This window comes from Ursus americanus, chromosome X, assembly GCF_024610735.1.
Source record: "Ursus americanus isolate L20-20 chromosome X, mUrsAme1.1.p, whole genome shotgun sequence".
Lineage (NCBI taxonomy): Eukaryota > Metazoa > Chordata > Mammalia > Carnivora > Ursidae > Ursus > Ursus americanus.
The window spans coordinates 76,020,887-76,035,103 of record NC_142164.1 but is presented as its reverse complement, the minus strand read 5'-3'; the positions used below and the strand labels follow the sequence as shown (position 1 = coordinate 76,035,103).

The following is a 14,217-nucleotide window of genomic DNA, read 5'->3' as shown; positions in this document are numbered from 1 at the left end:
GTGGCCTAGCCATGTTGATACATAAAATTAACTATCACAGTGTGTACACAAGCTCACTACAAATCCACCCAGTCATGGAAAATATCTGTGGATATATATTTGTACAAATAGATATTCTTTAATGTGTATGTGGGCATATGTACATAGATACATATCCAAGATAGATATTTGTGTTTGTGTGTGTGGTGGGGGAGTTATATCTGTATAGCCAAATAAATACAGACCATTCAGAAATAATATATATGAGTGTATGCATATATTTGTGTGAGAGAAAGGTATCTACAAAGGTTAAAGTCTTTTAATTTACATTATCATGTATTGCATGGTGCACTGGGTGTTATACACAAATAATCAATCATGGAACATTACATCAAAAACTAAGGATATACTGTATGGTGACTAACATAACATAATAAAAAATTATTATTAAAAAAATTACAATATCACTATCTAAAAATGACACAGATTAGCTGATTTGGACCGTTAGATATATTTTATTAACATTCCTCTGTATGGTAAATTTTTTTTCCCAACACAGTGCTCTCAGTGAGTACTCGGCACAAGCAGCAGAGGCCTGAGGAATTTTAGTAGCTGTTGTACTTTTAGACCTGACCTGAAATAATTTCTGCCATCCTAGTGCATGAAGTAATGTACACACTGAAAAATTCCTCTGAGGAACGAGGAAATGCTCCTGTTTAAAACACTGAAATAATTACTTCTCAGATTTTGCAATGGAAGAGAAGAGCTGTTGTATGCTGATCTATATGTGGACTTTTTAATTCAGATTTTTAAAGAGCGAGAAGAAGATCTGAGGCGGTTGTCTCGCCCATTGGAATGTTCTTGTTTCCGAACATCTATCTGGGATGAAACTCTTTATAAGGTGTGTATGTTTCCCTGAGTTCCCTTATTTTAAGAACATGAGAAAAAACTAAAAGGGTATTGTTAAAAGATTTTAAACTCTATCATACCCGTTTATATGTGTTGAATTAAAAAAATATATAATCTATGATATATTGTTTGAAAAATATCAAACTTAACCTTAAGAGATTTTGGGTTTGATCTTAGATTGTGTTGAGATACCTACCAAGTCACACTGAATTATCCAGTTTTATGATGATTAATTTCATACTGATGTTTGTGACAGCAGCGGTTTGGCCAACATCCATTGTGACCTGTTGTGGTCTCAATGCTGATTGGAGCTATATATAATATTCAGGTACCTCTTCAGGATATAAACTAGTCTGCCTCCATTTGGATGGCATAGAATAACAATATTTAGGGAAGAGATTGGAGAAAGGAGTCTTATAATGAGATGCTTTATGCCTAGAATATGGTATCTTCAACTTTCATGCCAAATTGGGGACTAGCATTCTTTCAACCAGGATTGTTTCCATTGTTGGAATGAATACCATACTGTTTGCAGTAGTTGTAGAGGTTACAACAATAGCTGTGTTACGGACTAAGCTGAAATCACCTTATTAGCGCATAGGCTCCTTATCCTGCTTCCTCTCTTTCTCCTACGAGATCTAGTGATTTGAAAGACTGGCTTCTTTGGGGTCCTTTAGTGGTCAGACCTTTCCTTCAGACTGCTGCTAGTATCCATTGACAAGTCTGACTGTGGGTGGGAAAGCATCCTTCTCTGTCATTGGTAGCTACAGCCTCAGTATCAACTGCATCTGACAAGTATCTACAACCAGAGAAGCACAGAAACCTGATTTGCCAAGGAGAAACCATTGATTTATTTTTTAAACTAATTCATTTTTTCCCAATATTATGTTGACCCAGCCTCACTCTTATAACAGATCATTTTGAGATACCTGTCTAGGAAATACTGCTTTAGATTAATTTGGGCCGAATTTCTCTCAAAGCCTTATTCCCATAGAACAGGTAACCGTGAATAAGGATGGACATGACGCACTGATAAGAACCAACTGCGGTGTGAAGGATGGCAATACATAACACGACCAAAGACAATTGGCTAATCACAACACTGCTGTGAGTGACAATGTCTCTGCTGTGGTTAGCTTTGGTGCCTTCTCCAAGGTAAATTCAGCAGTGACATTAACACCGACCTGGGAACTTGGAACCTGAACCCCCATGCTTGAGTAATAAAACTAATTGGAACAGAGACATAGCACTACTATCTCTTACATCAATGTTGCATAGAGCTGACTTAAATTTTTATATTGTTTTATTCTACAAGCACTCATTGCATATCTGCTTGATGTTTTTGGACACACAAATGACTAAGACCAGGTTCCTGCCCTCTAGTAGGGGAGAGAAGAACATTGTACAGCTTACTAGACAAATTAGAAGGAATTATTACAATGGAAATGCAAATAAAAGAGCCTTAAGAGAATAGAGGGAGGGTATGGTAAATTCCAACTCTTTATGTTAGTCATACTTCTCTGGATAAAGTCTATTTTAGGGAAACACAACAATGGACCATTTTTAATTCAATTGGATCAATAATTTATATAGCTGACAATAAACCTTTTGGAATGATAATGCCACTAATTTCTCTTGTAATTTCTTTTGTATGTTATCCCATTGGGAGGGGCCATTTTTCCATGTGACTGATATTTTTACAAAATTGATTCTTAGATTTATGTTAAGTATGCATTAAGTTCTGATCATATAGCATTATTAAGTTCTGATCCTTAGAGCAGTCTACATTATTGGACTTAAATATTTGTTGAATGGCTGGATTAGAAACTTTTTATTTGGCCCAGTAGATCAGAGTTTTTAATTATTCTTTAGGCAAACATGATGGAATTAAATTATTATTTTTTTTAAATTATCAATGGAAAGAAGTTTCTCCAGCATTTTATAAGTGTTTAAAACTTTAAGAAATTCCAGCTGAAGAATAAAAATCAAATATTAGCTTCATCTTCTCATTTTATTTGTGTTATATCATATTTGTTGCCAGTATTTGTTTGGGACTCAACTATTACCATATTTTGCTGTCCATACGTTATAATGTACTTACTCATTTGCAAAGGTCTGCGACTGGCTACCTGTTGGTAATATTACACTGTACTTCTGTTCTGTTAGGCTTGGTCCAGCATTGTTTATCAGCTGATTCCCAATGTTCAGCAGCTGGAAATGAACCTAAGGAATTTTGCTGAAATTATCGAGGCTGATGAAGTGCTTTTGTTTGAAAGAGCTACTTTTCTGGTGAGAAATTTCTGCTCTGCAGATGTACTTCACACTTAACCTTCTTCTGTCCAGCAACAGAGAACAACATTTTGCTACTTTCAGGAAAAACCTTTTTCCCTCTTGTTATTACATCAGCATGTATAACTTTATTTACAAAGTAGTATTGTTAGCAAGTGACCTGAAAGAAGTCCTTTGGTGTATAGCTCTGTAGTAGTTAGTAAAACTTAGATTTTTACAAGTACGCCTTATTGTAGAGTTTAGATTATTTCTGCTAATAATTCATTTGTGCTAAAGGATTCCTAAATTCCTATTGACTTTTATTGTGAAATGAGGGGTATTTTCCTTTTCAGAAAATTCTCATCCCACTCCTTTCTCCAAAAGATTTATTTGAAGACTTTTAACATGGGAGAGGTGTAATGGTCATCTTGGTGACATAACTAAGAATTCAGGTGGAGAGGTGGAAGGGGAAAGAGGCACCTTGGTATTTTTATTTTTCTTATATAAATTCAGCTTAACTATAGAGCCTACTGTGTATATGGCCCCGAGGGGGATGCAATATTTTATTTGTAGTAAAATTTTAAAGAACAATAACAAATTTGAGATGTCACAAAGCGCTGCATAAGGAATTGCTGATCAGTTTAATAAGTATAACTGTAAGAACAACTCACAGTAAATAATTTGTTTCTGAGCTCTACCAGTGCCTGGTGATTTCTTTCATTCATTCATTCATTCATTCATTCATTTAATGCCTGTTGATTTTAAAACACATTTCTAAATCTCTGAACTTGGTTCCCCTTCTATAAAATGGAGAAAGTATATCCATATCATAAGTTTATTGTGTGGGTTAAAATGGGACAATATAATGTTAAGGCCTAATGCAAAGGTTAGCATATACTCAGCAAACTATTAAATGTTGGTTCCTTTTGCTATTTTAACAACAGAGGGCAGAGAATGCAGACTGATTTTTACTCCTTCCTTTGTGGAAACACTGTTTGTAACAGTAGCCATGTTTGTGAGTCATACTTCCTTCTAAGTGGTACAGCTGTGGCAAGGAGTCATAACTAGAGTGTCTTTCTGCCTCAACCCACTGGCAGGGGCCTCTTTTGCTGATAATGTAAAAAGCAACAAACAAGTGAGCTATTCTGAACATCTTGGTGTACATGGCATGGCAAAATCCCATTCTCCTGCCTTATCTACCACATATGATCATAGAGGTTAACCTAATCTAATCTAAGCTCCCTATTCCTCACTAACAGTAACAGGTGGCTTTGGCTTCTCTTGAAGACCAAGATTAGTTGTGATGGACCATTTTCACTGAGGAGGTTGAAGTCAAGCAAGCACCCTGTTCCATCATTGGTCTAGGAATTACGTTTTGAAAGTTTCACATGGTTTCAGTAAATTGCCCTGTGAATTTTCTTCTGGCGAGCAATTCACTTTTGCTTCCTACTAGAAACATTATATCTGACTATTCATTCCGTAGAAAATACATGGTTTTATTAAAATCTGAAGGTGTTAGGGGAAGTATTTTTAGCTAACATGGATGTCCATAATGAATAAGTTTATTTATAAATAGTAAATCCTCATAGATGGGAATCCTTTAGTTAAGATTATTATTGTTTTTAATGCTTATTTTATTTATAATTTTTTAAATGTTTAATTCCAGTTAACATATGTGTTATATTAGTTTCAGGTATACAATATAGGGATTCAACAATTCCATACATCACACTGTGCTCATCACCACAACTGCACTTCTTAATCACTATCATCTGTTGAATCCATCCCCCCCACCTATCTGCCCTCTAGTAACCATCAGTTTGTTCACTATAATTAAAAGTATGTTTCTTGATTTGTCACTCTCACTTTCTTATTTTCTCCCTTTGTGTGTTTGTTTCTTAAATTCCACATGTCAGTAAAATCATATGGTATTTGTCTTTCTCTGACTGACTTATTCATTCAGGATAGTACTCTCCAACTCAATCCATGTCGTTGCAAATGGCAAGATTTCATTCTTTTTTATGGCTGAGTAATATTCATGTGTGTGTGTGTGTGTGTGTGTGTGTGTGTGTGTGTGTGTGTGTGACATCTTTTGATGGACAGTGGGGCTGCTTCTGTATCTTAGCTATTGTAAATAATGCTACTATAAATTTAGGGGTGGGTGTATATATCCCTTTAAATTTGTTCTTGTATTATTTGGATAAACACCCAGTGCTGCAATTCCTGGATCATAAGGTAGTTGTGTTTATAACTTTTTGAGGAAGCTCCATACTGTTTACCAGAGTGGCTGCACCAGTTTGCATTCCCACCAACAGTGCAAGAAAGTTCTTTTTCCTCCACATTCTCGCCAACACCTGTTGTTTCTTGTGTTGTTCAAATTAGCCATTCTAACAGCTGTGAGGTGATAGCTCATTGTAGTTTTGATTTGTATTTTCTTTTTTTATTATTATAATAATATTTTTATTATATTATGTTAGTCACCATACAGTACATTCCTGGTTTTTGATGTAAAGTTCGATGATTCATTAGTTGCATATAACACCCAGTGCGCCATGCAATACGTGCCGTCCTTACTACCCATCACCAGCCTATACCATTCCTCCGCCCCCTCCTTTCTGAAGCCCTCAGTTTGTTTCTCAGAGTCCATAGTCTCTCATGCTTCATTCCCCCTTCTGAGTGCCCCCCCTTTCTTTATCCCTTTCTTCTCCTACCGATCTTCCTACTTCTTCCGTTCCATAGATGAGAGAAACCATATAATTGTCTTTCTCTGCTTGACTTACTTCACTTAGCATTATCTCCTCCAGTGCCGTCCATGTTGCAGCAAATGTCGAGAAATCGTTCTTTTTGATAGCTGAGTAATATTCCATTGTATATATGGACCACAACTTCTTAATCCAGTCATCTGTTGAAGGGCATCTTGGCTCCTTCCATGATTTAGCTATTGTGGACAATGCTGCTATGAACATTGGGGTGCATATGGCCCTTTTCTTCATTACGTCTGTATCTTTGGGGTAAATACCCAGTAGTGCAATGGCTGGGTCATAGGGTAGCTCAATTTTTAACTTTTTAAGGGAACTCCACACTGTTTTCCAGAGTGGCTGTACCAACTTGCATTCCCACCAACAATGTAGGAGGGATCCCTTTTCTCCACATCCTCTCCAACAATTGTTGTTTCTTGCCTTGTCAATTTTTGCCATTCTAACTGGCATAAGGTGGTGTCTTAGTGTGGTTTTGATTTGAATTTCCCTGATGGCTAATGATTTTGAACATTTTTTCATGTGTCTGCTAGCCATTTGTATGTCTTCATTGGAAAAGTGTCTTCATATCTTCTGCCCATTTTATGATTTGTTTGTTTCTTGTGTATTGAGTTTGAGAAGTTCTTTGTAGATCTTGGATACCAGTTTTTTATCTGTAGTGTCATTTGTATTTTCCTGGTGATCAATGCTGTTGAGCATTTTCTCATGTGTCTGTTGCCCATATGTATGTCTTTGGAGAAATGTTTGTTCATGTCTTCTGCCCATTTTTTAACTGGATTATTCAGTTTTTGGGGTGTTACGTTATAGAAATTCTTTTTTTGGGGGGGGTGTTAATCTTTTATCAGATATGTCATTTGCAAATATCTTCTCCCATTCCGTAAGTTGCTTTTAAGTTTTGTTGATTGTTTCCTTTGCTGTGCAGAAGCTTTTAATTTTGATGTAGTCCCAGTAGTTTATTTTTGCTTTTGTTTCCCTTGCTTCAGGAGACATATCTAGCAACAGGATTATATGACTGATGTCAAGGAAGTTACTGCTTCTGTTCTCTTCTGAGATTTTTATGGTTACAGGTCTCACATTTAGGTCTTTCATCCTTTTGTGTATGGTGTATGAAAGTGGTTCAGTTTCATTCTTTTGCATGTTGCTGTCCAGTTTTCCCAACATCATTTGTTGAAGAGACTGTCTTTTCCCCATTATATGTTTTTTCCTCCTGAACATATAATTGTAGATTTATTCCTGGATTTTCTTTTTTTTTAAATATTTATTTATTCGACAGGATAGAGACAGCCAGCGAGAGAGGGAACACAAGCAGGGGGAGTGGGAGAGGAAGAAACAGGCTCCTAGCGGAGGAGCCTGATGTGGGGCTCGATCCCATAACGCCGGGATCACACCCTGAGCCGAAGGCAGCCGCTTAACCGCTGTGCCACCCAGGCGCCCCTATTCCTGGATTTTCTATTCTGTTCTATTCTGTTCTCTTCTATTGCTCTCTGTGTCTGTTTTTGTGCCATTACCATACTGTTTTGATCACTACAGCTTTGTAATATAACTTGAAGTCCAGAATTGTGATGCTTCCAGCATTGCTTTTCTTTTTCAAGATTCCTTTGTCTATTCGCAGTCTTTTATGGTTCCATACAAATACTAAAATTGTTTCTTCTCTTTCTGTGAAAAATTGTTGGTATGTTGATAGAGATTTCATTAAATGTGTAGATTGCTTTGGGTAGTATGGACATTTTAACAAGATTTGCTCTTCCAGTCCCTGAGCATGCAGTGTTTTTCCATTTCTTTGTGTCCTCTTCAATTTTTTTTATCAGTGTTTCATTGTTTTCAGAGTACAAGTCTTTCATCTCTTTGGCTAGGTTTATTCCTAGGTATCTTCATATTTTTGTTGCAATTATAAATGGTGTTGCTTTTGTAATTTCTCTTTCTGCTGCTTCATTATTGGTATATAGATGTGCAAGAGATTTCTGTACACTGATTTTGTATCCTGTGACTTTAATAAATTTATCAGTTCTAGCAGTTTTTTGGTGCAGTTTTTCAGGTTTTCCATATATATAGTTTCATGTCCTCTGCCAGTTGTCAATGTTTTATGTCTTCCTTACCAATTTAGATGGCTTTTTTTCCTTTTTGCTGTCTGATTGCTGTGGCTAGGACTTCCAGTGCTATGTTGAATAAAAGTGGTGTGAGTGGACATCCATGTCCCAATTGTTCCTAACCTTAGGGAGAAAGCTCTCAGTTTTTCCCCATTAAGGATGATGTTAGCTGTCAGCATTTCATGTATGGCCTTTATTATGTTGAGGTATATTCTCTGTAAACCTACTTTGTTGAGGATTTTTATAATGAAATAATGTTGTACTTTGTCAAATGCTTTGAGTCTATTGAAATGATCATATAGTACCCTTTCTCTTATTAATGTGATGTATCATGTTGATTGATTTGCAAATATTGAACTAATCTAGTAACCCAGGAATAAATCCCATTTGATCATGGTGAATGATTTTTTTATTTAATAATATTTTTTATTATATTAGTCACCATACAGTACATCCCTAGTTTTTGATGTAAAGTTCCATGATTCATTACTTGCGTATAACACCCAGTGCACCATGCAATACGTGCCCTCCTTACTACCCATCACCAGCCTATAGGCTGGTGAATGATTTTTTTAATGTATTGTTGAATTCATTTTGCTGGTATTTAGTTGGCAATTTTTACATCTATGTTCATCAGGGATATTGACCTGTAGTTCTCTTTTTATTGATGTCTTTATATGGTTTTGCTATCAGGGTAATACTGGCCTCATAGAATGAATTTAGAAGTTTTTCTTCTTTTTCTATTTTTTGGAATACTGTGAACCATAGGCATTAACTTTTCTTTAAATGTTTAGTGGAATTCACCTAAGGTAATTTTTTAGAGGAATTTTAGAGGTAATTGTTTAGAGGGATTTGCCAGTGAAGCCATCTGGCCCTGGACTTTTGTTTATTTCTGATTCCATTTCTTTCCTGGTTATCAGGCTGTTCAAGGTTTCTATTTCTTCCTGTTTCAGTTTTGGTAGTTTATATGTTTCTAGGAATTTATCCATTTCTTCTGCGTTGTCATTTTCATAATACTCTTTTATGATTGTATGGTTGGTTGTTTTTTCTCCTCTTTCATTTATGATTTTATTTATTTTGGTCCTTTCTCTTTTTTTCGTGATAAGTCTGGCTTAAAGGTTTATCAATTTTATTAACTTTTTCAAAGAACCAGCTACTGGTTTCATTGATCTGTTCTGTTGTTTTTTATATGTCTTTATCATTTATTTCTGCTCTAATTTTTATTTTTTCCTTCCTTCTGCTGGCTTAGGTTTTGTTTCGTTGTTCTTTTTATACCTCGGTTAGCTTGTTTATTTGAGATTTTTCTTGCTTCTTGAGGTAGGCTTGTAATGCTATAAACTTCCCTCTTAGAACTGGTTTTGCTGCATCCCAGAGGATCTGGACCATTGTGTTTTCATTTTCATTTGTTTCCATGTACTTTTTAATTTTTTCTTTGATTTCTTGGTTGACTCATTCAGTGTTTAGTAGTGTGTCATTTAACCTCCATGTATTTGTGGTCTTTCCCATTTTTTTCTTGTGGTTGACTTCTAGTTTCATAGCATTGTGGTCAGAAAATACACACGGTGTGATTTCTGTATTCTTGAATTTGTTGAGGTTTGTTTTGTGGGCTAATATGTGATATCTTCTGGAGATTGTTCTGTGTGCACTTGAGAAGAATGTGTATTCTGTTGTTTTAGGATGGAATGTTTTGAATATATCTATTAAATCCATCTGTTACATTAGGTCTTTGAAAGCCATTGTTCCCTTGTTGATTTTCTGTTTAGATGATCTGTCCATTGATGTAAGTGTGATATAAAATCCCCTACTATTATTGTATTATTATTGATTAGTTCCTTTATGTTTGTTATTAACTGCTTTATGCATTTGGGTGCTTCTAGCTTGGGAGTCATGTACTAGTTAGCATGCCAGAGTTTTGTTCATTATAGGAATTAACCAGGCAAATTACTCCACTGAATAAGAACAGCCATGCACCACCATGCACAGAATTGGGAAAGAGCTTTCAGTGTCAATCCTGTCCATGTCCAGGCTGGGTGAGGTTTCCAGTGTTGAGTCAAATTAAGCCATAGGCTCCAGGATGGGTGGTGCCCTTCCATCAATTCCTTTAAATTGCAGCTTTGTAACCTCTGGAACCCAAAGATTCCCTTTGGAACCCAAGGACTTTGGTTTCCTGGAAGCTGCCTCACAGTTCATGATTATAATATGCTGCTGCATCATCAGTCAGCATCATTTGTAGTTGAAACTACAATGGTATCTGATCGTATTTGAACCTCCAGCATTCATTCTTAATTAATGAAAACATTCTTGGCAAATATTTTCACTCTTGTGTGTCTCGGCCAGTCTAAGAATTAGACCTGTAGCAGTGCAATGTGAATGCCCCTGACCGTTCTTCCTAATCCTGCCCTCAGTTTTGAAAACCAACAAAATAGAACCACAGTCTTATTCCATAATTACTAGCTACCTATCCACGCAGCTATGGAAAAAATCCTGCTTTATGCTTTATGGTCCTGCTTTGAACACTGTTTCAAAGTAAACACTTCAGGCCCCATGGGACACTCAGCTAGGAGCATGGAGAGGATACTGATAAGAAAGAGGTGGGGACAGGCGGGGGCTTGCTTCACTGCATAATTAAGATTTTTAAATGTAATACCAAAGTTACATAATGAAGTTATAGCCTTCATTAAAATCAATACATTAGGTCCTTGTGAAGAACAGCTAAAAATTTTATATTTTTCCTTTTTAATTAGTACTTATTTAACCAAAAACATGCTGTGAAATATTGAAATAAGATGAACATTTAATGATTAAAATAAGTGAGGAAGAACAACACTGAACCAAAATAGATAATACTTTAATGCTCTAATAAAATTATAACCAAACACTACTATATTGGTTATCCATAGGGATGTTGAAATTATGCAGAACATTGACATGATATGGGAAAGAAGAGACATTAAGCCAGGTGCCAAGTCTACCCTGAAAATCAGGGTGACCAGGAGACTGACAGAGGTCTGCCTTGAGGAGTAGGTAGAAGAGGGTGATATGACTACATTGCATATTTAAAGGCATTGCTCTTTTTCGTAGGTGATTTCTCACTATCAGTGTAAAGAGCAGCGTGATGCCCACAGATTTGAGAAAATCAGCAACATTATTAAACAGTTTAAGCTGAGCTGCAGGTAAGAAATCTTATGTGATTTCTTTATGTCTGGAAAGAAATTATCGTTTTTGAGAGGTTCAAATAACTATAGTAGACTGCATTTCTATATTCAGAAAAGTTCATTTAATTGAAAAGAAAGTTAACCTTTAAGGGAGCCTGTAATTGACTGAGGTAAAAGTCATTGTCCTTTAATGCAAACTCAACTGTTAGAGAAGAAGCATGTGAAAAATAACTAAACAGAATACCCTTTCGAGATACTTGATACTATTTAGGAAGAAATAAACAGAAAATGTCCAAGAGAGTTTTGAAAAAGAAGAAAGGAGTATTTACCCTACCAAATAATAAGATTTACTATAAAACTACAGTAATTAAAATAGCGAGGTAATGATTCAGGAATAGTACAGAATAGATTCTAGAAATGCCTAACCATGATGTCTCACCTTTGATAAAATACAGTTTGAATCATAGCATTGTGAATATAGGAAGAAAGAATGGTGGAAAGTTATAATTTAGTAAAGATTTAATCAGCAAAATTCTTATCCTGGTAAAACTTTGATGCCCAGACAATAGGACAGGTATAAGTACAGGTATAAATTTACTCTTTTTATGCCTTAGCACTCTCTGAGACTTACTGGCATGTTTATGCCTACATTTTTAAGAAGAAATAGCAAATGACATGCAAATATAATTATCTTGTTTGTTTTTGAAGAAATGAGATCATTTCTTGAATTTCAATATAACTAACGTTCAAAAAATACAGTTATTAATCACAATGATAGGAAAATTTCAACTTAAGCTTCTTAAATATTAGAGAAATCTTTTGTAACATGATATTTTAACATGGATCTGGGTCTAAGCCCATTTGACAGTCAATATCAAGCCCTAATTCACTTTCTGTCTAAGTCACTTTCCAAAACATACTAAATTTAGCATGAAAGTTTCCTTGGAAGACAAAGTGGGGTTAGTGATTAATTATCTTAATGAAGTGGTGAATCAAGGTATAATGGTATGAAATGTTTAACATAAAAGGTAAGAATGTTTTATATTGATATTATTTTATGTTCTTTACTTCTTTTACTTATTTCTCTTATAGCAAACTAGCTGCTTCTTTTCAGAGCATGGAAGTCAGAAATTCTAACTTTGCTGCTTTCATTGACATCTTTACCTCCAACACTTATGTGATGGTTGTGATGTCCGATCCATCCATTCGTAAGTTTAAACTTAGCTGACATAGGTTTAAAGCCACATTCTTTAAACTAATTGCCCTAGAGGTAGTACTTTATTAGATAATAAAAAAACATTTTGTAGTGGGGATGGTTGTATAGCAGTATGAATATAATTAATGCCACTGACCTGTATATTTTGAAATGTTTAATATGGTAATTTTTTTGTTATGTATTATTTACCACAATAAAAAAGCTATTTTAAAATAGTACTAGTAGTAAGTAGTTTTTTGTTTCATAGACTTATATTTTGAAGCTTAAAAATAATTTAGACTCTAGGGTATTTTGTTTTTACTTCAAGGTATTTCAAAAATGAAGTTACTAAATCTAGGGATTTTAAAGAGAACCCAAATGTATGATTTATGCTTCATATATGAACATTTTTAAAAGACTAATCAAAGTTCTGAACTACTAAATATTGAACCATTTTATATGTCATTGTATATTCCTAAGTACCATATTCCCTTTTGTGTTATGGGTATAAAGGGAGGTATTTGGTACTTCCATGACATAATAGCCATATTTATCATACCCACTGAAATAAAGGTTCTAGCAGTATTTCTTTTTTTTAAGTTCACTTAGCCAAGGTATAGTACATCATTGGTTTTTAATATAATGTTCAATGTTTCGTTAGTTTAATATTTCTAGGATGTTCCCAGAAGTTTAAATTATCTCTGATCCACTCACTTTTCCTACCTTAGGTTAATATTAAAATACAACATAAGATAATGGGTTTTATTCTAAAAGTAAAACAAACTAAAAGATTTTGAAATTTTATTTTAGAAACGTAGTATTTAGAATATAAATAAGTCTACTTATTCAGAAAAATTAAGTCATGGTTAACCTGGGATCTCCTATTCCTATATGTTCTCTGTGACATATGTTGAGAGAGTTTATTTGTTTTTATTAGTCAGACATTACTTTGGCTGCCTGTACTTATTCTGTTGGCTGTCTCCTCCACCCCTACCCTCAGCTTCTGCCGCTACTCTGATCAACATCCGCAATGCCAGAAAACACTTTGAAAAGCTGGAAAGGGTGGATGGACCAAAGCAGTGTCTTCTCATGCGCTAAACATTGCCAAATGTTGTTTCAAAAAATTTTGAAATACTGTTTCTTAATTAATGTTAATGTATTCGTATATGTAGGCTCTGAAATGTGATGCTTACCATTTCTGTATTTCTTTCCTACTCTCTAGTCTTAATGTTTAACCTTGAATGCTATTTACTGAAATAGCCAGTAAGAAGTTAGAAGATGAGCTGTTCGTGGACTTGATGTGACATAAAATTATGTGATATGTAAGTTCTGATAACAAGATTCTAATAGTGTGTGTTCTGATAGCCTGGTTCTAATAGTTGTGTATGCCAAAGCCTTTCCCAACATCATCTTGTATTCCTTATCAGATAGCAACCTGTAAGTTTGGAATATTACTGTTTTCTCAGCATGCATTAAAAATATTCCTTAACTTGAAATATAAATAAACTTTGCTGTTAGGGATTTCAGTGTCTGTTTTTCTTTTCCTTGTTTCTTCAACTTTTCCCTAAGAAAGAGTAAATGAATTTCACAGTTATCCTAGGGAGAGGGGTTGTGCTGTTTGGGAAATATTACAGAATAAAGTTGAATGGAAGGATGGAGCCAGATTATAGCCTTAAAGTTAGGTAGAAGAGTTTAGATATAATGTGATAAGAAATAGGAAACCATTATAGGCTTTTGAGAAGGGGAATTACGTGAAAGGAATTTTGAAAGAAAATTAACCTAGACTGTATGGGCTGACTGGTGGTATTTGGGGAAGCTGTGGCAGTAATGTAGGCCTGAGGTGTGTTGAAAATCTCTTCCAGGATGCA

General features: G+C 35.0%; 1 protein-coding gene across 6 annotated transcripts in view; it reads left to right on the top strand.

The window, feature by feature from the left end:
* Positions 1-13,870, top strand: part of RRAGB (Ras related GTP binding B) — a 49,478-nt gene extending 35,608 nt beyond the window's left edge. For 5 of the 6 annotated variants that reach the window (XM_045805159.2, XM_045805157.2, XM_045805155.2 and 2 more), the window contains 5 exons: positions 785-880; positions 3,055-3,177; positions 11,081-11,172; positions 12,247-12,362; positions 13,350-13,870. In XM_045805159.2, coding sequence (XP_045661115.1) covers positions 785-880; positions 3,055-3,177; positions 11,081-11,172; positions 12,247-12,362; positions 13,350-13,447 — 525 coding nt within the window. In that variant the 3' untranslated portion in view covers positions 13,448-13,870. The remainder of the gene's footprint in view (positions 1-784; positions 881-3,054; positions 3,178-11,080; positions 11,173-12,246; positions 12,363-13,349) is intronic. The other variant, XM_045805162.2, reaches the window with a different exon arrangement.
* The last annotated feature ends 347 nt before the right edge of the window (positions 13,871-14,217 follow it).